This window comes from Lagenorhynchus albirostris, chromosome 11 (genome assembly GCF_949774975.1).
Source record: "Lagenorhynchus albirostris chromosome 11, mLagAlb1.1, whole genome shotgun sequence".
Classification (NCBI taxonomy): Eukaryota; Metazoa; Chordata; class Mammalia; order Artiodactyla; family Delphinidae; genus Lagenorhynchus; species Lagenorhynchus albirostris.
In genome coordinates this window covers 100,824,717-100,845,223 of record NC_083105.1, presented here as the reverse complement: position 1 = coordinate 100,845,223, position 20,507 = coordinate 100,824,717, and the positions used below count along the sequence as shown (strand labels likewise).

Genomic DNA, 20,507 nt, shown 5'->3' with positions numbered 1-20,507 from the left:
CTCCTCACGGCTCCCCCACCCCGTCTGCAGTCACATCCCCACTCTTACCCTCTGTAACTCACCTGTCATCTTTTTTTTTTTTTTAATATTTATTTATTTGACTGCGTCGGGTCTTAGTTGTGGTGCGTGGGCTTAGTTGCCTCGCGGCGTGTGGGATCTTAGTTCCCCGACCAGGGATCGAACCCGCGTCCCCTGCATTGGAAGGTGGATTCTTAACCACTGGACCGCCAGGGAAGTCCATCCATCATCTTTTTAAAGCATCAATCTCACCGTGCTGCTTCCAGCTTAGAATCTGTTAGTGGCTCCCTGGTGCCTTCAGGGCACAATCTAAGCTTAACTGTCACTCTGTGTGCCCTGGGCAGCGTCTGGGGCTGGCGTCTGTGTCTGTCTTCTGTGCGTCGGGTCACATCCGGTGTGCACGCCACCCTTGAACAAATGAACGAGTGATTCGGCTCACCCGTCAAATGCCCGCTGGTGTGCCCAGCATGGTCCTCCGCCCGCCCCCCGCCGTCCCTTGTCTCTTTCCTCCCCGGGCTTCTGACGTACCTGCCTCACTGCCCTCGTCCCGTCCGCCACCAAGCCCCGGAGTCTTGCTCCCTCCGTGTCCCTCCTGTGTCCCCTTCTCTTCACTCCACTGCCCTCTTCATTTTCCCACTTGGGAAGAACCCACAAGGCCTGCGCCTCTCGTCCACCTTGCCCCAGCCCAGTCCTTCCCCCACTCGGAACAGGATCTTCAGAAACGCACAGCCGGTCGCTCCTCGGCCCCGCCTAAAATCCTCCCATTGCTCTCCTGAGCTCAGGCTGAATCCTGGACCCCTTACCTAGCAGCCAGGGCCCGTCTCTTCAGCCTCGTTTCCAGCCCCGGCGCAAACCCGCCCTCCCCGTCACGTCTGCCAGACGGAGCCTCTGAGCTCACGGTGCATCTCGCGGCCCCGTGCCCTCTGCCTGGAGCCCCCTTCCCTCTGCCTGGAGCCCCCTTCCCCTGTCTGCACCTGCTGCCTCCCACTCTTACCCCGCAACCTTTTTCAGCATCACCTTCGGGTGGCCTTTTCTGACGCTCTTCAAGGTGGACCAGGGGGCCCGCTCCCCTGCTGTGCTGGGCGCCTTCCTGTCTGTTTTCCTCACGTTCCTTGCTTCGCTTACTCGCCAGCCAGCAGCCAGTGCTTATTCTGGGCCGGGTGCTGTCCCAGGGGCTGGACAGCAGACACTCATGTCATTGTGATAGTTGGTCTGGTCGTCTCCCTGGCTGGACCAGGAGTTCCTCCAGGGTAAGAACCAAGCGGAGGCTGCCCTGGAAGCCCCGGGTCCAGCAGCCATCCCACCCCCCAACCCCAGCCAGCATCCAGTCCCCCTTGAACGCAGTTCCGTGCAGGGGCCCGAGGGGGCTGAGCTGTTCCAGGCTGAGCTCCCCGCCAGGGCTGCCCCTGGACCGCTGGCCAGTGCTCTGCCTGCCCACCCCCCCGGCTGGGAGACCCCGGTAAGGCAGACAGTCCGGGGGCCTGGCGGAGGGTGCGGCAGGGGGGCCCTGTGGACCGGCTCCCATGTGCCTTCCACTGTGTGCAGGGTTCGAGTCTCCCGCAGGAGCCTCCCCGTCGCCCTCCGCGCCCCCAGCACCCCCGTGGCAGGGCCGCAGCGTGGCCAGCCCCAAGCTCTGGATGCTGGAGTTCTCTGCCTTCCTGGAGCGGCAGCAAGACCCCGAAACGGTAGGTCCTGGCCTCCCTCTGGCCGCTCTCCCGCCCGGTGCTCATTCCTGGGGCGGCGGCTCCCCTGCTTCCTCCAGCTCCTCTTCCTCTGGCTCTGGCTTTCTCGCCCTGCTCTCTGCCCCGCTCCACCTTGGGGCCGAGCTTAGGGTCCTTGTTGCTTTCCATCCCCCCTTATCCTTCCATCCTCTCCCTCCCCGCTTGCTTCTCACTGGACCTTCCCTCTGTCCCTGGCTGTTTCTGCTCCCCACCCCAAGCCCTCTCTCGGTTCCTGCGTACCATCCCGGTGCCCCGAGGCTCTGTCCCTTCCCTGCTCCCACCATGTCCGCCTTCTTCCCGGTCCGGCCACCTCTCCGTCTGAAGGCACTGGTCCCAGTCCTGCCCGCAGGCCCTGTGGCTCTGAGGAGTCTCCTGTCTGCCCCGTGTCCTCGGGGACGCCAGCAGGAGCAGCAGCCCACCCCCATCCCGCCCCCTTCAGTGTCTCCGTCCTGGGTGACCGGCGTCACCTGCAAAGTTCAGAGGAGCACCTGGCCAGGTGGACAGGATGCCAGAGTCGTGGGGACTTCACTGACCATTTCACTTTGACGTGTTCAAGCTTATGGTTTAGATGAGGAACCCAGCGTGGACCACGAAAAAAGCGGCTCTTCTTTAGCCGCAGCGAGGGGCCGCAGCCGCCGCCTCGGGGGGGAGCACCCCTCGTATGGGCCGCTGGTCTTCCATCACAGACGAGATCACGGGGGTCCAGAGATAGAAAATGAGTCGCCTAAGGGTGTTGGCGACAGAGTCAAGACTCAGTACAAGTAGCGACCAGAAAGTGCCAGGCGCCTGCGGGGGTCACCCTGCCCCAGGTGCTGGGCACCTGCCGACTCTGCTGTGCACTCAGCCCTTCTGCCGGCTCCGCTTTACCAGAGGGGAAACAGGCCCCCGCTGTGGCGTCCCTGCTCTGGGCCACTGGCCGGGCTCCGAGCCCCGGTCTGTCTGGTCTGTCTGCCCCGCTGCCCCCATGGCCCCTCAGACCAGTTCTTCTCTGTCCACAGTACAATAAGCACCTGTTCGTGCACATCGGCCAGTCGAGCCCCAGCTACAGCGACCCCTACCTCGAAGCCGTGGACATCCGCCAGATTTACGACAAGTTCCCCGAGAGGAAGGGTGGTCTCAAGGAGCTCTTTGAACGGGGACCCTCCAACGCCTTTTTCCTCGTGAAGTTCTGGGTAAGCCTTGGATGACCTCCTCCTTCCCACCCCAGCACGTCGATGACCGCAGGGAGAAAGGAGGAGGGGTGGGCCTTGGCGGCGGCGGGACCTGGGACAAGCAGGACAAGAGTGAAGGGCCGGCACAGAGCGGCCCTCTGGTGCCGGGAGCTCAGACCAGATGGGGCCATTGGTGCCGCAGAGCAAGGCCCCCTCCTGATGGCGGGTGATGGTCACGCCCAGGCAGAAGTGCGGCCTCAAGGGGTCTGTAGTACCAGAGAGGACCTACAGGAGACCTGAGGGGTAGTCACCCAAGGCTTTCAATGCCAAGGTTTCCGGGCCCGCAGCGGGGCAGCCGTTGGGCTGGGTGGGGCTTGGAGAAGTGGACGGTAGGCTTAGGCTGGGTCATCCCCAAAGAAACACCGAGCTTCTCCAAGAGCTCAGCCTGTAGCTCGGCCTCCGCCGCCCTCCCCAGCTCACCCCTGCATGGGTGCTGTGTGGGTAGAGCCTCCTTCTTTGGAAACCTCCTCCAAGACCAGGAGGCATAGGACCTCTTCCAGGGGCCCAGCACCCAGAGAAAAGGGATGCCAGGAAGAGGGACAGGGCAGGAGAAGCCAGCGGGAGGAAGTGCAGGAAATCCTGGCTGGTGATCAGAGCCTCCGAACCGTCTCAGAGCCCGGAAGCTGGGCCTTTGTTTGGTCTCGGACTTTGATAACCTGAAAGCTGTGCTTTTCCTAGAAGTGGGCGTATTCACACGAAAGCGTACACGCAGTTCCAGGTGGCTTACTGGTCCCTGGCTAGCAGCTCTTAGCCTAGCCTTCATCCGCAACTGAATCTGTGGGGCTGGCTGTCTACAGAAAAGGCAGGAACGGAGACCCAGGGCCCGGATCCCGAGGAGGCTCAGTGTTTGCCCTTGCAGGACAGCTTGCTCTGCGAGCCGATGGAGGTTGGCCCTGGGCCTTCAGGGATGGGCAGAGTTAGGCGGAAAAGGGGAAGGGCCTCCAGGGGGGCTAGTCATGGGTAAACATGTAAGAGAGGGAACCGCAGAAAGTAAAACGGGAGAGGTGAGTCTGATCCTGGAAGGTCCTGATCCTACAAAGGTCTGGATTTGACTCTATGCTGGGATCAAAAATAGGTAATAGTTTCTTTTACTTTATCTTATTTTAAATCAGTGCACGTTCATTGTTATTAATACCAAGAGGCTTAGAAATGAAAACCGTCAGGTTGTCGTCCGCCTCCTCCCAACCCCAAGCCCAATCCCGAGAGGCAATCACTGTAAAATGTCACTGTTTATTCTGGGTTTTATCTCCTTAGTTCTAAATATCTGCTTATATTGCTACACTTTGCTATCACGACTATGTGTTGTGTATTTATGGTAGAAAAACACTGGCTATATTATAGCACTTTCCCCCTCATCATCCCAGTAAGTTATGTAATTTAGTCAACGCAATAAAGTGTTTAGACTTTGTGACAACGTAGATTGACCACCAGAGTGTGTGATGATTACATGTCATTTCTTGTGCAACTTTTTGTTTTTTCCTAAAAATAAATGGTTCTTTCGCTTGCACATTTCTAAAAAACCTACTATTAACATTTTACAAATTGTTCTATCATAACCAACATATAAAATTTAAAAAACTTGTTTTTCACGCAGTGCTCAGGCCTCTCAGAGAATTTATCCTTTGTCCCTTTCTCCTTCTGGATGCCTCTGTTCTGCTCCAGTTTGAACCGGTTTTCCTCCAGGCCTGCTCAACAGCTGTCCCGAGACCTCTGTTTACTGCTCCTCTGTTTTGAATCTACAGTTTCCTAGATCTCATATTTCTCTCTTTTTTGGTGTTCCCCCCTCATTTTGCTGGAATGCATTCTCTAGTCCCTTCCTAAGAAAAGGTGCATGGTAGATAAATGTTCTAAGTCTACCTGTTTGAAATGTCATTTCTTTTCAGTACTTGATTCATAGTTTGGGTATAGAATCTCTATCGTAAATGATTTTCCCTAGAAGTGCTTTTCAAGAATCATTTTTTGGTTGCTCCGATGTCTTACGAGAGTAGTCCGGTAGTATTCTAATTCTCTGTTCTTTGTTATGTAACTCGGTTGTTTTTAGCCTCTAGGAGCTTTGCGTTTCCTCTCTGTTCCTTTCCTTAAATTTCACATTGATGACCTTTGGGATCTGTGTTGTTTTTCTTCCTATTTTTGAGCCAGGTACTTGGTAGGCAGTGAGATGAGAGTCTCTCAATTCGGTAACGTTACTTATATTATTTCTTTTTCTTTGTTTTCTCTGTGTTCTTTTCCAGGAACCCCTGTTAGTCTGATGTTGGATATCCCGGACCTATCCTCTCTGATTTTTACCATTTATTTATTTTCCTATTCATTTTCTTAGAGACTTTCTTAACTTTATCTTCTAATTTAAGAGTGAATCTGAGTGAATATTCCATAAAACCCAAAGTAACATTGGCATGAATGAATAGTTCTTCTTTCATGTAAAGTAAGTCTGGAGATAGAGTGTCCAGGTCTGGTCCAGCAGCTCCGTGAAATTACCAGAGACCCTACTCTTCTCTATCTGCCATCCTCAGTGTGTGGCTTCTGTCCTTAAGGTCAAGGCTGCTGGGGTTCCAGCCATCACATCCATTTTTCAGGCATCAGGAAGGGGGAAAGCCAACTTAGTTCCCTTTAAGGAGCCTTCCTGGAAGTCCCACACAATTCTCAATTAGTTGTCTGTTTGCATGTAGCTGCAAAGGAGCCAGGGAAATGTACTCTTTTAGTTGAGTAAGTTGCCATTCTGAATAAAATCAGGGTTCTCTTACTACAGAAAATGAACGACTCTTTCAATTGTTGATGTGTCGTAGTTTAACTGATGGCATTTTTTCTTAATTGTTTGTAAAATCTTGGTGCATTGTACATTTAGTGGTGAAATAGATTAACGGAATATGGTAGCATTCTCTGCCCACCCCCACCCCGCCCCTTGTATCGAATATTTAATTTTGACCATGACGTTTTTAATTTTTAAGAGCTCCTTCTTCTTCTTTGATTGCATCCTGATCTTGTTTCATGTCTATTTTTTAACTTTTCTTCTGCTCCCTTTGTTTCCTTTTCGTCCCATTTTCTGTCTGGGTCTTTGTTTTTCAAGTTGGAGGATTTTCTCAAATGTCTATAATTCTTGGCCAGATTTTTTGGTCCTTATTTTTTTGACAGCTTTATTGCTATGTAATTCACTTACCATATAATTCACCTACTTAAAGTGTACAATTCAGTATTTTTAGTGTATTCACAGAGTTGTGCAACCAGTTAATTTTAGAACATTTTCATCACCCCCAAATAAACCCCAAACCCATTAGTTATCACCTCCACCCCCAGCCTTAGGCAACCCTAATCTGCTTTCTGTTATTTCACATAAATGGAATCTTACAATATATAGTCTTTCGTGACTGGCTTCTTTCACTTAATGTTAAGTTTTTAAGGTTTAGTCATATTATAGCACATATCAGGACTTCATTCCTTTTTATGGTTGGGTAATATCCCACTGTCTGGATAGACCACATTTTGTTTATCCATCCATCCGTCAGTGATGGGCATTTGGGTTGTTTCCACCTTTGGGCCATTGTGAATAATGCTGCTATGAATTTAATATACAAGTCTTTGTGTGGACATAGCTTTTCATTTCTCTTGGGTAGATGCTTAGGCATGGAATTGCCGGATCATATGCACTATTTATTTATTTATTTTTGGCTGCGTTGGGTCTTCGTTGCTGTGCGGGCTTTCTCTAGTTGCGGCGAGTGGGGGCTACTCTTTGTGGTATGTGGGCTTCTCATTGCGGTGGCTTCTCTTGTTGCAGAGCACAGGCTCTAAGCACGTGGGCTTCAGTAGTTGTGGCTTGCGGGCTCTAGAGCGCAGGCTCAGTAGCTGTGGTGCACGGGCTTAATTGCTCTGCGGCATGTGGGATCTTCCCGGACCAGGGCTTGAACCTGTGCCCCTGGCATTGGCAGGCAGATTCTTAACCGCTGAGCCACCAGGCAAGTCCCCTCTTTTTGCATTCTTGACAGTGTCCTTTGAAGCACAACCTTTTCCATTTTGATGAGGTCCAGTGTATCCTTCCTTTTGTTGTTCGGGCCTTTTGTCCATGTCCAGTGACTGGGAACTCTGTGGACAAGGTGTGGGCCTTGTTACCTGCTGGGCTTCTCTTTCAGGTGGTTGGGGTTGGGGAACCAGCTGCTTTATCGAGGATGCTAGTAAATGTCAGCATATTTACTGGACCTTTTCCTTTCCTGAAGTGGTTCAGTTTCTCCAAAGAAGACTCCTACTGTCCCCCCACCCCTTGGCAGGGACAAACAAACATTCTAGCAGTGGGGCAGGGCGAGGGCTAGGGGAGCCGACCGTTTCTTAGACAGCATTCACCTCATGCCCTGGCTCCCACCCCCTCTCCTGACATGCCTGGGGGCCTGAAGACCGGACGCCCTCCTGTTTAATTTCTTCTCCTGATGTGTGAAGAGTGGGGGCCCGGAGGCCTGACTACCCGGTGTACAGCCTTTCAGCCGGCTCCTTGTGTCATATCCTGCGCCCCTCTGGCCATCACTGTCCAGGCCCCTGTCGTCCCGAGGGTGGCGCTGACTCCCACCCGGCACCCCTCTGAGGCACTTTCAGGCTGTAACTCTTCTTGCGTCCGTTTCCCCGCAGAAGCCATCCTAGCTCAGATCAGCTGTCAGTCCCCTGGAATTTGTTGAATTCTCCTGTCCGTTTGGTCTTCCTCCGTTTCTTCGTGTGTGTGGTACAACGCATTAAAAAAGGTCTTTGTCCTCATCCTGCTGGCTCTCTGGACGGGGAAATGTGAACTTGTACGGTCAGTCTCCGTTTTTTTTTTTTTTTTGCGGTACGCGGGCCTCTCACTGTTGCGGCCTCTCCCGCTGCGGAGCACAGGCTTCGGACGCGCAGGCTCAGCGGCCATGGCTCACGGGCCCAGCCGCTCCGCGGCATGTGGGATCTTCCCGGACCGGGGCACGAACCCGTGTCCCCTGCATCAGCAGGCGGACTCTCAACCACTGCGCCACCAGGGAAGCCCCAGTCTCCCGTTTTAACCAGAGGTCCACGAGGGCCACCGCTAATGGATCGGTCGCAGTTGTTTGGAGCGCTGGGTTGAGGAAGATCTGGAGGGAGCCCTTCCTGGATTGACTGGTAATGTCTGCCATGGGTGCAGCAGGGGAGGGTAGTGTGCATTTCCTACACGTTTACCATCCCGTTGTTTAGGTGATGAGGAGTCCTTGAAGGTTGTTGAATGGGGCATGGCCAGAGCTGTGCTTGGTTACATGCATTAGCCATCCAGACTGACAGCTGCAATACAGGCCGAGAAAGAGACCTCAGCCTCCTTAGGGCCTCGGTGGAGAGGCTGGCTTTAGAGTCTGATGTGCGAGGCAGGCTGCCAGGCTCCTTTTCTCAGGAAGGGCTTAAACCATCTCACTTCCCTTTTCCTTCTCCCTCTTCTCCCTTCCAGCCCTGAGCATGGGAGTTGGAACCACAGCAGCCAACTAGCACGGGCACCATCCAGCCAGCGGTGGCGACTCCCACCGCCTGCGTGTGTCCAGGGAGGTTCCTGGCCTTTCCTTAGGAGAGCCTCCGCCCTCTGTCGCCCACTCCTTCCCCCACCCCCCGAGCCTGTCCAGGCTCAGTCTTGACTCGCAAGTACGCCCTTGGCTCAGCTCCCCGAGGGTTCAATTTAAGGTGACCCCTGACCAGGGAGGCCTGGCTGGCAGGAGGCGTGTGGGAACACCACCCTGGTCGTGGCAGATAGCATACTGGGGTGACAGTATTCTGTATTCTTCTAGCCACCATCCAGATGAGAGCCATCCTAGGCCCCCATTTCACAGATGGGGAGACTGAGGCATGGAGTAAGCAAGGGTCTGGCTCTGAGACCCCCAGCCTGGGCAAGCCTTGCTCCTGTAGTCCTTCTTGTGATGCACACGCCGAGGTAGATCGAGGCAGTCGGCGGCAGGTCACCCCAGGCACTGTTCACAGCCTGACTTGTACTAGCACGTTTCATCCTTGCCACACCTCTGAAGGGAGGTACAGCTGACAGCCTCGTTCCGTACAGGGGAAGGTGAGGCACAGAGAGGTGAAAGAATGTGCCGGGCAGCCCAGTTCGCAGTGACAGAAGCAGGATCAGTGCCAGCCAGCCCCGCTCTGGGAGTGTGCTCGGAACCGTCACCCCGCACCATCCTGCCTTGCCGGGTGGCTGGGGTCCCCCGTGCGGCCCCGTGCTCCCCCTGCTTCTGGGGGAGAAGGCTCTGGGTAGCCTAAAAAGGGCCCTGCGCCCCCGAGGAAGGGCAGCTAGTGGGGGCAGGGAGAGAGCAGTCTCAGCTGTGCGTTCAGTGTCGAGCCGGGCACTGGGGCTTCTAGAGCCCAGGCTTCCCTTCCAGGAGATGGGCAGGGCTGTCCTGCCTAGAGATCAGAGCTGGCAGGTGGAAAGGAGGACCAGAGGATCCTTCTCCTACCTGGCTCGCGGCCCTCGTCCTCTGCTTCCTCCTAAGTCTGGGGAGGCTGGAGGTGGGGGTGGGGGAGGAGAGAAGGTGGAGACGGTGGTGCTGGGCAGTGTGATTGGGCAGGTTCCACGCCGGGCCGCTGTGCTCCGTCCACAGGCTGCGCACACAGCCCGTGCCGTGCGGACCCGATAGGAGCTTGCGTTCCGAGTGGGAGAATCAGAGCAGGTCTCGCCTGCTCTGTGTGGGAGGGGGTGGGCTGCCAGTGAGCCCTCCCAGCGTGTCAGGAGAGCGAGGCAGGCAGCAGAGGGCCCAGCTGGAGAGCTGTGTCCCGAGGGAGTCTCGGCTCCTGTGGGCCCTGTTTCTCCACCTGAAAAGTCAGTACTTTGTTCCGGAGGGCCTGCGAGGGGCTTATGTCCGAGGACCCTGATGAGTGGGGTCGGCTGGGGGTGGGAGGGTGGGCACGTGGGCGGCCAGGGCACCTTGGCTGTCATCCAGTCCCTCTCCTCCTGCATGGGGAAGGTAGAGGCGCCAGGGAAGGACAGACCTGGGATGTGGGAGAGGAAGGTCTCCTGTGTGCTAACCACGGGACTTGGAGTCCTCCTAGGCAGCCCCGGCGCCCTAGCCGTCTGGAACCCTCCTCTCCTGCGCCCTGGCCTGTAGCTGGTGTGAGACTGACCACACAATTAGGAAGGGATGCTGCCAGGAGAGGACAGTGTCGCCACACACACCCCCTCGCCCCGCCCCAAAGCCTGGCGGTTTTCTCGTCCGGCCCCAGGCCCCGGGCACGCAGGCTGCGGAGTGGGTCAGAGCCTGCTTGGAGTGGGAGGAGGACTTTGATGTCCCAGCTCAGCCTCCTGTCCCCCTCCTGCCGATGGTACTGTTCTCTTTGGTGGGGATGGGTAGTAAGTGGCCGGCTTGTGGGCCGCCGGGACTCATCGGTTCCAGCTGGCAGTGGCATTGGGGGCAGGAGGGGTTGGGTGTCAGGCTGTGCTCCGTGGATGTGAGATGCAGGGGCTGAGAAGCTCCCAACTCCCCCAGGACATGTGGGACCAGCAGAGGCCACCTCTGTCCTTAGGCAGTGGGAGAGGGGACTCTTACACACTGATGGCCGTGAACTCCAGTCTGCAGATTGAAAATGCCGGACAGAGCTGGGCCGAGGCCGGGCAGGGAGGACAGTACCCCAGACCTTCCTCCGTCGAAGGGCCCTGACGTTTCTCCCAGGCACATACCAGCCCATAACAATGAAGCTGAGCCCCCTGGCCCCCGGGCCCGGCTGTCCCGGCTCATCTGTCAGCCACCCGATCCGCGGCACCTGTTCCAGGCCCAGCCTGGGAGCTGCCACCACACCGTAGCTATGAATAGGGTGGAGGGCAGGGGGCCGCGGGGGCACTCTCAGGGTAACGTGGGGGGCAGCTCTGCTCTCAGGCTGAGAAGGCAGAGGCGCTGAGCGTGTGCGGGGAGGTTCTCAGATTGGGGGGTACGCGGTGGGGCTGCAGGAGGTGCTGGGTCGTAATTAGGACGGCACCGAGGGTGGTGAGGTGCTGTGGGGTGCGCGCTTCTTGCTGGCCGGGGTCCCCCGGGACCGAGCAGTGGGACCATAGGGTCGGTTCTGGGGCAGACATTGGACCACCAACGTCTGAGACAGATGAGGCGTCCGAGACTTTCATCTCCGCCCCATCTCCTTCTCTCTCTCTCTCTCTCTCAAGCACCAGCTCACCTGTTCTACCTGCTCCCCCAAAAGTCACACACTCCATGAGAGCAGAGACAACACTGCAGCCTCTTTGGGCCCCCCCGTCCTGGCCATGCTGGGCCAGGCAGGATAAACGGGCAGCGGAGCGACTGGAAGGACCAGGCGAGTGGGAGGCGATGCCAGAAGCCCCTGGAGTGTCTTTGAGCCGGGGCGGGGCTCCGAGGACTGGCAGGGGTGCAGGGGGTGGAGGCCCCCCTTGTGAGCACAGGACCGCTCCGCACGCAGAGCCGCCGACAGGGGAGAGTTCCAACAGCCCCGTGTGCCACCCTGTGGAAGGCACACCGCGTGCCGGGCCTGAGCCCTGGGAGAGCTTGGTTCCCGCCTCGAGCATGCTTACCGTCTGGAAGGGGCAAGGCCAGGCCCTGCCAGCACAGGGTGGTGACGGGCACGTCCCATCCCCGCGGGGCTCTGGGGAGAGCCTGGAGGGGCCATGCCAGCCCTGCCCAAGCCCGGGGCACAGCGCACGGATTCACATTTCCTCATCAACAGTTAGGTGACTGTTTTCATGTCTGTTAGGAGAAACAGAATCCCTGATGTCACGGGTATGACTGCTTAGAATAAGAATGAGTTGATTTGAAAGAAACCGTTAGGGGCGGAGTGGGGCGTGTGGAGAGTGGGACGTGAATAGCATCAATCGGGGAGGACGGCAATGGCTGCATCCGGGAGACATCGGTTCACGTCCTGGCCTCGCCCCTCGTCCGTGTCTCAAGCACACACGAACTGTCCCCCAGGCCTTTTTGAGGACGTCCGACGAACCGGGTCTCCGAGGAGAAGCGTGTGACTCGGTAGAGAGAACAGGAGACAGAGAGCTGGTGCTGTCCCCGGGGCCAGGTTTAACTGCACAGCCCGTCACAGCAGCAATTCATTCCCAGCCCACCGCAGGCCCCTGCCCCGCCCCACGCCCACCACAGATGCGGGAGACTGCTGCTCATTTTGGAGTTTGGTTTTTCTCCTTTTCTTTCCTTTGGCCACGCCGTGCAGCTTGCGGGATCTTTGTTCCCCAACCAGGGATTGAACCCAGGCCCCCAGCAGTGCCAGTGCAGAGTCCTAACCCCGGGCGGCCAGGGAAGTCCCTGTAATTCATTTTCTTCTTTCTTCCTAACGGCCCCATGAAAGCCCTTGCTGGGCACACTGAAATGTATGCCATCTAGGTCAACACGGAAGCAGCCTTTATTTTCATCATAAAGGTAACACATCCTCGGGGCTTCCCTGGTGGCGCGGTGGTTGAGAGTCCGCCTGCCGATGCAGGGGACACGGGTTCGTGCCCCAGTCCGGGAAGATCCCACATGCCGCGGAGCGGCTGGGCCCGTGAGCCATGGCCGCTGAGCCTGCGCGTCCGGAGCCTGCGCTCCGCAGCGGGAGAGGCCACAGCAGTGAGAGGCCCGCGTACCGCAAACAAAACAAAAAAAAGTAACACATCCTCGTTCTGCTCTATGACCTGCTTTTTTCTTTCTTTCCGCTCAACATTATGTTGTAGTCAGTTCACAATAGTAAATACAGGTCCCTGTTGACACGGTGTGTGGCTCTATAATATTTCTGCTGTGCCCAAGGCAGTTGCCTCCCTGCCAGTCTAGAGGGTCTTCTTGCTCTTGGAAAACTTCTTTCCCCAAAGGAGAGAAAAGTAACGACTTTGATGGCCAGGGGCAGAGCAGCCCGGGGCCCGGCTCTGAATCCTGCTGGAAACTTCCCAGGGTTCTGGGGCTCCCTGTAACTTTGTGCAGAAGAGTCCTTGGGGTCAGAATCCTTATCGCGGTCAGGAGCTCCCCTGCGTTTGTGGGGCTGCACTCTGGGTCCCGCTGGGCAGTGATCTGGGACGAGTTGCGTGGATGGGAGGAGAGGCTTCCCCCTAAGAATAAGGCTTTTGTGATGTTTGCACACTGCTTCTGAGTCTGAAGCCGCTCTGTTAGCACCTCAAACGGGGTGATTGGCTGTGGAGCCCAGGTTCCGGAGTGGGGACCCCTCAGTGGTTGGGGGCTTCGCCAAGGCACCGAGCAGCCTCACCCAGTGTCTCTCGTCTGGGCGGGAGAAGCAGCAGAGCCGGAGCCTGAGGACCCAGGGCCCGTGACTCATCCGCTCTGTGGCCTTGGGCAAGGCCTGCGGTCGGGAAGCCTGAGATCAGACTGAGGCCCCCGTCCTGCCTTGTCCCCCTCGCAGGGAGTGGGTGTGAAGTCATGAGTCTTATTACCCACCTTTCCTTGGGGGGGCAACTTCAAATCGCCCCAACACGCAGCAGGAGGCGTCCTGGACCCTGCCTTCAGGCGCGAAGCTGATCAGAGGCCCGGGGGCTCCCACGCCAGGCGGGGGAGGGGTTCCCTTTGGCAAACGGGCTCGATGAGAGGGTGCTAACCAGACTTCTGTCAGGCACAGAGCTCTCAGAGCAACTGCAGAGGAGCCCAGCGGAAGGAGGCCGGTGTTGGGGAGATTGGTCCGGAGGCAGAACAGAGATGCAGAAGGTCAAGGGTGGCCGGGCTCGCGGTGCCCCAGAGATGGCGGGAGGCCAGGCCCCCAGAGCCACTGCTGAAGGGACACTGGCAGGGCCCTAATGTTCTAAAGACCGATTTGGGGCCCCGCCTGCTGGGCTGTTGGTACCCGGTGGGCAGCAGGGCCGGGAGCTGATGCAGGCCCAGGTTCTTGCCATTGTTCGGGGCACACGGCCTGACTTTGCACCAGGCCTGCGTGTGGATGGACGAGGGAGCTTTCCGAGGTCCTGCGTCCCCGTTTTTTCTGAGCCCCCTGATGGCGTCCTGGCCCTGGGGCCTGGGCTGTGGCCCCAGAGGCCTCCTCGGTGCCGCCCCCAACAGGGCCCCTCTGAGTTACCGCCCCTCCTTGGTCTCCCCTTGTCTCCCTCCAGGCAGACCTCAACACCAACATCGAGGACGAAGGCAGCTCCTTCTACGGGGTGTCCAGCCAGTACGAGAGTCCTGAGAACATGACCATCACCTGCTCCACCAAGGTCTGCTCCTTTGGCAAGCAGGTGGTGGAGAAACTGGAGGTGAGCACGCGCCGCTGCTCGCCCACCCGGGCGCCAGACCGTCGCGCCCCTGCGGCCCGGGCTTCTCACCTCTGTGCCCAGATATGTCTGAATGAATGCAGTCTGACCCTCGCCGTGCCTCTTCATTGACAACCCACCTCCCGTCCAACACAAGCAGAGCACCTGCCCCCCCCATCCTGGTGGGCCTCACCTGTTGCCCGTCAGGTCACGGGGAGCCGTTCCAGCGCCCCAGAGCTGAGCTCCCCTACAGCTCTTAACCCACGACCCCTCAGGTGGTTCCGGACAGCAGCGGTCTCTGAGAAGCTCTTTGAGTTAGTTATTTCTAGTGAAATTTTAATTTTGAGGTCGCTGTGGCTCCATGTGCAATGGTAATCCCTTCCCTAGTTGCCCCGATGGCAGCATCTTACATACCTAGAGTGGACCATTAGTAACCTGGCTGTTGACACCGACGTAGCCCACCAACCCGAATCAGATTCCGTCCGTTTACATGCACTCGCTTGTGTGCATGCCTGTGTGTGTGCGCCCAGATGTGTAGCTACACACACGTGACGGTTCCGTGGCCACAAGGTCCCTGTGGCCCGTCCCCCATGTGCGGCCGGGATTGAGCTGTCATTCCGTCTTCGTCTCCACGTCTTGAAGCTCCTTCCTCTGATACCCGGCGTCTGGGTCACAGGGGGTGGGGGGGCTCTGTCTCGAGGGCTCCCTGGGCTCTGCCCGTCCTTCCCACGTAAGGCCGGGCGGGTGGTAGAGCTTCCTCACGGGGCCGGCCGGGCTGGCCGTGGGCGGCGGCCTCCTAAGTCCCACTGTCCCCGGGCCCCGCAGACTGAGTACGCGCGCTACGAGAACGGCCACTACTCCTACCGCATCCACCGCTCGCCGCTCTGCGAGTACATGATCAACTTCATCCACAAGCTGAAGCACCTGCCCGAGAAGTACATGATGAACAGCGTGCTGGAGAACTTCACCATCCTGCAGGTGTGCGCGCAGGGGTGCGCGCAGGGGTGGGCGCAGGGGTGTGCGCTGGAGAACTTCACCATCCTGAAGGTGTGCGCGCAGGGGTGTGCGCAGGGGTGGGGGAGAGCGGGCGGTGGGCAGGGAAGGTGGCATGCTGTCTCCTGGCCCCGACCCCCTCCTCCCCTCACCCCTGCAGGTGGTCACCAACAGAGACACGCAGGAGACGCTGCTGTGCGTCGCGTACGTCTTCGAGGTGTCGGCCAGCGAGCACGGGGCTCAGCACCACATCTACCGGCTGGTGAAGGAATAAGAGACCGGGGAGCAGGGAGGGGGGCAAGACATCGTGTGCGCAGGGACGTGGGGTGGGGACCCGCGGGGGCAGCCCCCCCAGAGCGCCAGGAGAGTGGAGGTCATGACTCTTCTACCAGGAACGTGAACCCGCAGTGCCTAAGCCCAATAAACGCAAGACCTGGGCACCTTCTGAGGCCCCGTCTGGCTGTGTGAGCCCCGGGAGGGGCTGAGGGAGCAGGCGGCTGGCTGGGAAACGGGCGGAAGCGGCCCCGGGGTGCCGTCCTGAAGCCAAGGCCCCAGTGGACTCGGCCAGGAACGTCCAGACGCTGAAGCTCAAGATGGGTCAGCCCCTGCGCTGCACTGGAGCCGCTGCCGGCCATGCTGGGAGGCCTGAGGGGGGCGTGGGTCCTCGGCCACCTGGGAGTGACGGATGCATCCGCCCTGGCCGCCTCTGCTGCTGCTGCTGCCCCAGGACAGCCGACAGGGAGGCGCGGCCCAGTCCCGGGGGGGTGGGTTTCAGGTGTGGAGGTGACTGAACTCTCGGGAGGTTGGAAGTGGACGCAGTCAGAGCTCTTTAGGTAGTTTTCATCCGTCTCCAGGCATGGGCTCCGTGGCCACGCTGGCTGCCCGGGGTGGGGTGGGTCCCAGGTCAGGGGAGCCTGAGACAGCGAGTGTGGGAGTGCAGTGGTGCAGCCAGCTTTTGAGTGTGGGCGGTGAGGCCAGAGTCACGCGGCCTCCTCTGTGGTGGGAAGGCCAAGACAGTTGGTCAGAGGTCTGCGGTGGACCAGTGGTTTCTGAGACCCACGCAGTCTGCATGGTCTGTGAGTCTCACCGCAAACCCCTCCCAGCCGAGAAGCCTGCCGGTGCCGCCTTGGAGCAGCCCAGGCCGTCCACGCCGTCCCTAAGTCCACTCCCTCCCCAAAGGTCAGGTTCTGTGCCCCGCTTCCCGCTGCGCCTGGAGGGGACCCGCGGAGGGATTTCCCTGGTCTGTTTCTCCTGGGAACTGGCCTCGGTCCTCGTGTTCCCTGCTGCCCGAGCTGTCTCAGCGTGAGTGTCCTTCCTCCCTGTAAAGGGGGATGGGCGCAGTGAGGAGGAAAGATCACGTCGGTAAAGGGCCTGGTGCAAGATGCACCAGATACAGTAAACATTATCATCATCCCCTTATCCCTGCCCTCGGGGCTCTCGGGGCCCGGCTCTTTGCTGCCATCTAGCGGCCATTTGGTATCACCTTCTCTGGTGGGGAACCGCAATTCCAGGAGCCTGGGGCCGAAGGGGAACAAGATTCAACCTGCAGGTGGTGTGTGTGCCCAGCACTCAGGGAGATGTATGGGGATAAGAAGCGAGTAAGACGACGTTGAGGAGGTGTTACGGAGCAGTTAGGAGCAAGGGCTCTGGAGTCAGGCTGCTAGGATTGGAATCCTGGTGCTCCGCTACAGACTAGCTGTGTGGCCTTGGGGCAAGCTACCTAATTTCACTGTGCCTCAGTTTCCCCGTCTGTAAAATGGGTATAACAACAGTACCTACCTCGTGTATGCAGAGTGCCTAGCACGGTGCCGAGCACACAAGCGTGTTCGATACATATGCGTTATTATTCATAGCATCTGACTCCTTGCAATCTGAGAAGTCAACCTGGAAAACTCTTAAGTGGGGTGAGCGGTCCTCAGAGCAGCTGGAGTTCAGAGGTGGGAGGGGGCAGGGCGTGGAAGGTTCGGGGATGAGGGGGAAATTGAGAGGGGCTGCCCCTTGAAAGAGGGGCAACGTCTAGGTAAGCAGCCTGTGGACGGCTGCTAGGCTCCATGCCAAGTTGTGTGACCCTCGTGCGTGCGGGGACCCAGCTCCTCCTTGTGGATGATGTGATGTGGAGGGGGCCTTGGGGTCCCTGAGGAGCACTCACACGTCCTCCTCTGGTTAGTGTCTGCTAAGGCTCTCCCGCCCTCCCCCCTCCCAGCCCCTGTTTCCGGGGCTGTCAGAATAAGGGGAGCTCGTGACGCCTGCCCTCCCAGCACGACTGAACCTTCCAGCAAGGGCTTGAGAAGCGTGTGTGAGCAGCCTCTGGGCCCTGGGACGGATGCACACACTAGGTCCCTCGTTTTGTATCGTGGGTGAGGGCTGCCAGTGCAGCTGTCGGGTCCATGTGTTGGCTGTGAGTCTTCCCTTCTCTTTAGGAACTGACCTCAGTAGCCTAAGGGACACTAACCTACTTAGAGCTGGAAAGTCCAAACCGGTCACAGCCACGGAGAACACAGGTGCAGGCGCCTCTCCCCGCGGTGTCGTGCAGACCGCGGCCCTCGGGGCCCGCAAATGGGAGACCCGACCCGGCCCCGCCTCTCCTGCAGCCTCATCTGACACCCCCCTGCGCCCCTCCCCGCCTTTCGGTTCTGGCCCTGGAGAACTGTCACTCATTCTTCAAGAGCCAGCGTGGAGCCACGTCTTCTCCCGCAGAAGGGCCAGTTGCTCCTGTCCTGGCGTGGAGAAAGCGTTCCATTCACAACCCATCAGAGCACCTGCCACGCGTCCCTGGACAGAGGGCCTGTGTCACCTCTTCCATCCTCACCCGGGGGCGCTGTGCTCTCCCCATTTTAAAGATGAGGAAAGGGGGGTCTGGAGAGGCCGGCTAACTTGCTTGAGGCTGAATGCGTTTATCCACTCGCTTAACACACGTTTATTTAATTTCTGCTTCGTGCCAGGCGCGGGACGTACTGATGGCCGAGACAGACGGGGTCCCTGGGAGCTTGCGTTTTACTGAGAAGGGAAGACAAAGTGAGCGGGTGAAGGACGTGCAGACTGACGGGTGCTGACAGGAGGAGAGGGCGCCGCGGCCGCGGCCTGGGGGCCGGGCGTGACACGTGTCCCGGGGACAGCAGGGAAGCCACAGCAGGAACGCAGAGATGCAGGCCCGGATCCCGCGCAGGCCCTGCCCCGCGCTCGGGAAGGGCTTCGGCTTTTTCCGCGTGTGATGGGAGGTCCTGGAAGTGTTTTAAGCAAGGGAGTGAGACTGTCGGGTGTGATTTTGGGAAACAGCACTGGTGGCCGTGGACCACAGAGCAGTGCGCATCCTGGTTTCCGAGTCAGCCTCGCCCCCTGGACTCAGCATCTGGCTGGGGAGACTGTAGCTGCCCTGCTCAGTCACTTTCTGTAACCTGAACCCACGTCTGGAACACAGCAGGTGCCTGATGAACGTTTGAAGGGTGCCCGTGTGCAAGGGTGTGACCCGTGCCTTTTGGGCCTGGGAGGGGTGATGGGTGGGTGTCCCCGAGCCTGCGGGATAGGACTCTGCTGACATCAGGAGTCAGCAGGCGGGGATGTGGAAACAGGATGGGTGCCTGACCCATGGGGTCCGATGGCCCAGCAGACAGTGCCCCAGTGACCACCAGTGACCTTCCATAGGGTGGGTGACCTTCTGCATGCGACAGGAGTTTGGGAGGCGCGTGTGACACGGCCCCGCCCTTCTGGGACCGGAGCCAGGCTGAGGAGCGCGGGGCTGTGTGTACCAGCTTGGGGCCCCTGCTTCCTGGCCCGCCCACGGGGCTCGGAGGGCAGTGGGGTGGAGCAGGGCCCGGGTGTCCCTTGTTAGCAGGGGTGGCGACAGCAGGGAGCCCCACAGGGACCGGGCCACCAGTGCACACCTGGGCTGCACCTGCCTGGAGGAGGGACTCGAGCTGGAGCGGGGGCGGGCTTGATTTTCCCCCTCATCCCAGAGGTCACCGCGTTTGACCCCTTCTGACATTACTGCCCAAGGCAGGAAACGAGAAGGTAACTCCGGATAAGTTGTTCTTGAGAACGGAAGCCCCGGAGCCAGGCTGCTCCAGGACTGAGTTGGCTTCTTACAAGTCGTGTGACCTTGGGCGAGTGACTTACCCTCTGGGAACCTTTGTAACCTCGTGTGTGAAATGGGAATAAAGTGGGCTGACTGTGGGGAGGAAGAAGGTGACCGCACCTGTGAGGGGCGGGCCCACACCTGTGAGGGGAGAGGTCCACACCTGTGAGGGGCGGGCCCACACCTGTGAGGGGAGAGGTCCACACCTGTGAGGGGCGGGCCTACACCTGTGAGGGGAGAGGTCCACACCTGTGAGGGGCGGGCCTACACCTGTGAGGGGAGGGGTCCACACCTGTGAGGGGGCGGGTCCACAGCTGGCCCGCGGAGTCGGGCGAAGAGGACCGTCCCACCCCGGCCACGGACGCTCACGTGTTCACACAGCACTCACACACGCTGAATACGCACACACACACTTAGGCGCACACACACACTCCTACGCACTATATACACCTACACACACTCACCACATACCTACTCACTGTATACACACATACATACACACATGCACCACACATACCTACACAGTGTATACACACACGCTTACGCACATTCATACACTCATCACGTACACACATGCGTATACCACACACCTACACACACACCACATAGACGTACACACACACTCACCACACAGATGTATACACACACACACACACACACACACACGCTCATCGTTAGGCAAAAGCTCTGCTCCGATGCCCCTCGAAAGGCAGAGAGGAGGCCTCGGGGCTCCGGGTCGGGCAGACTTTCCTCCTCACTTTGGGGGCAGAAACAGGGGAGCAGGTGTTCTTCATTGAGAAAATAACTCTCGAAAGGGAGGGCCAAGCCACTCCGAATAAGAAACTGTCCCGAATTTGGTTTCTGTGTTACTTCCTGAGACAGGACGGGTGTGGTGGGCACGCACCTTCGCGGAAGGCTGGAGCCCAGCGGGGGAAAACCGTGTCTCTGAGCTCATGGATGTCTGATTCAACTTTAAGTTTTTTGTATTCTGCTCTGTAAACCCCCTTTGTCTCCACATCTTCAGTAAAGTCTGCTCCACACACCAAGGCCTTTGTGCGAGTGATTTCTTTGTCTGGAAATGAAGGAGCCCCAGGCGCTGTTGGTAGAGCACAAGGCAGCCGCTGCAGAGCCGTCCAGTCTGGACCAGGCCAGGGGGAGCAGCGTCTCAGAGCCGCCCACCAGCTGACGGCCCCTCCCGAGAGGACAGGAGAAGGGGCCGCGCGCGGGGTGACGTCCCAGCCCGTCCGAGCCCTTGGAAGGATGTGCCTTGGCTGCCATCCGAGCCAGTCAGTTGCCTCCCAGCTCCTGCGCGGCTCCGGGTTCTGTGAGCGCCGCAGTTTCAGACGCAG

The 20,507-nt window shown here is 58.5% G+C and overlaps 1 protein-coding gene across 4 annotated transcripts in view; it reads left to right on the top strand.

The window, feature by feature from the left end:
• Nucleotides 1-20,204, top strand: part of TEAD4 (TEA domain transcription factor 4) — a 47,826-nt gene extending 27,622 nt beyond the window's left edge. For 2 of the 4 annotated variants that reach the window (XM_060164333.1, XM_060164332.1), the window contains 6 exons: nt 1,564-1,703; nt 2,738-2,911; nt 13,956-14,096; nt 14,919-15,071; nt 15,247-19,344; nt 19,458-20,204. In XM_060164333.1, coding sequence (XP_060020316.1) covers nt 1,564-1,703; nt 2,738-2,911; nt 13,956-14,096; nt 14,919-15,071; nt 15,247-15,360 — 722 coding nt within the window. In that variant the 3' untranslated portion in view covers nt 15,361-19,344; nt 19,458-20,204. Of the gene's footprint in view, nt 1-1,563; nt 1,704-2,737; nt 2,912-13,955; nt 14,097-14,918; nt 15,110-15,164; nt 19,345-19,457 lie in introns of all 4 variants that reach the window. The other 2 variants (XM_060164330.1, XM_060164331.1) reach the window with 1 other exon arrangement.
• Nucleotides 20,205-20,507: the final 303 nt, after the last annotated feature.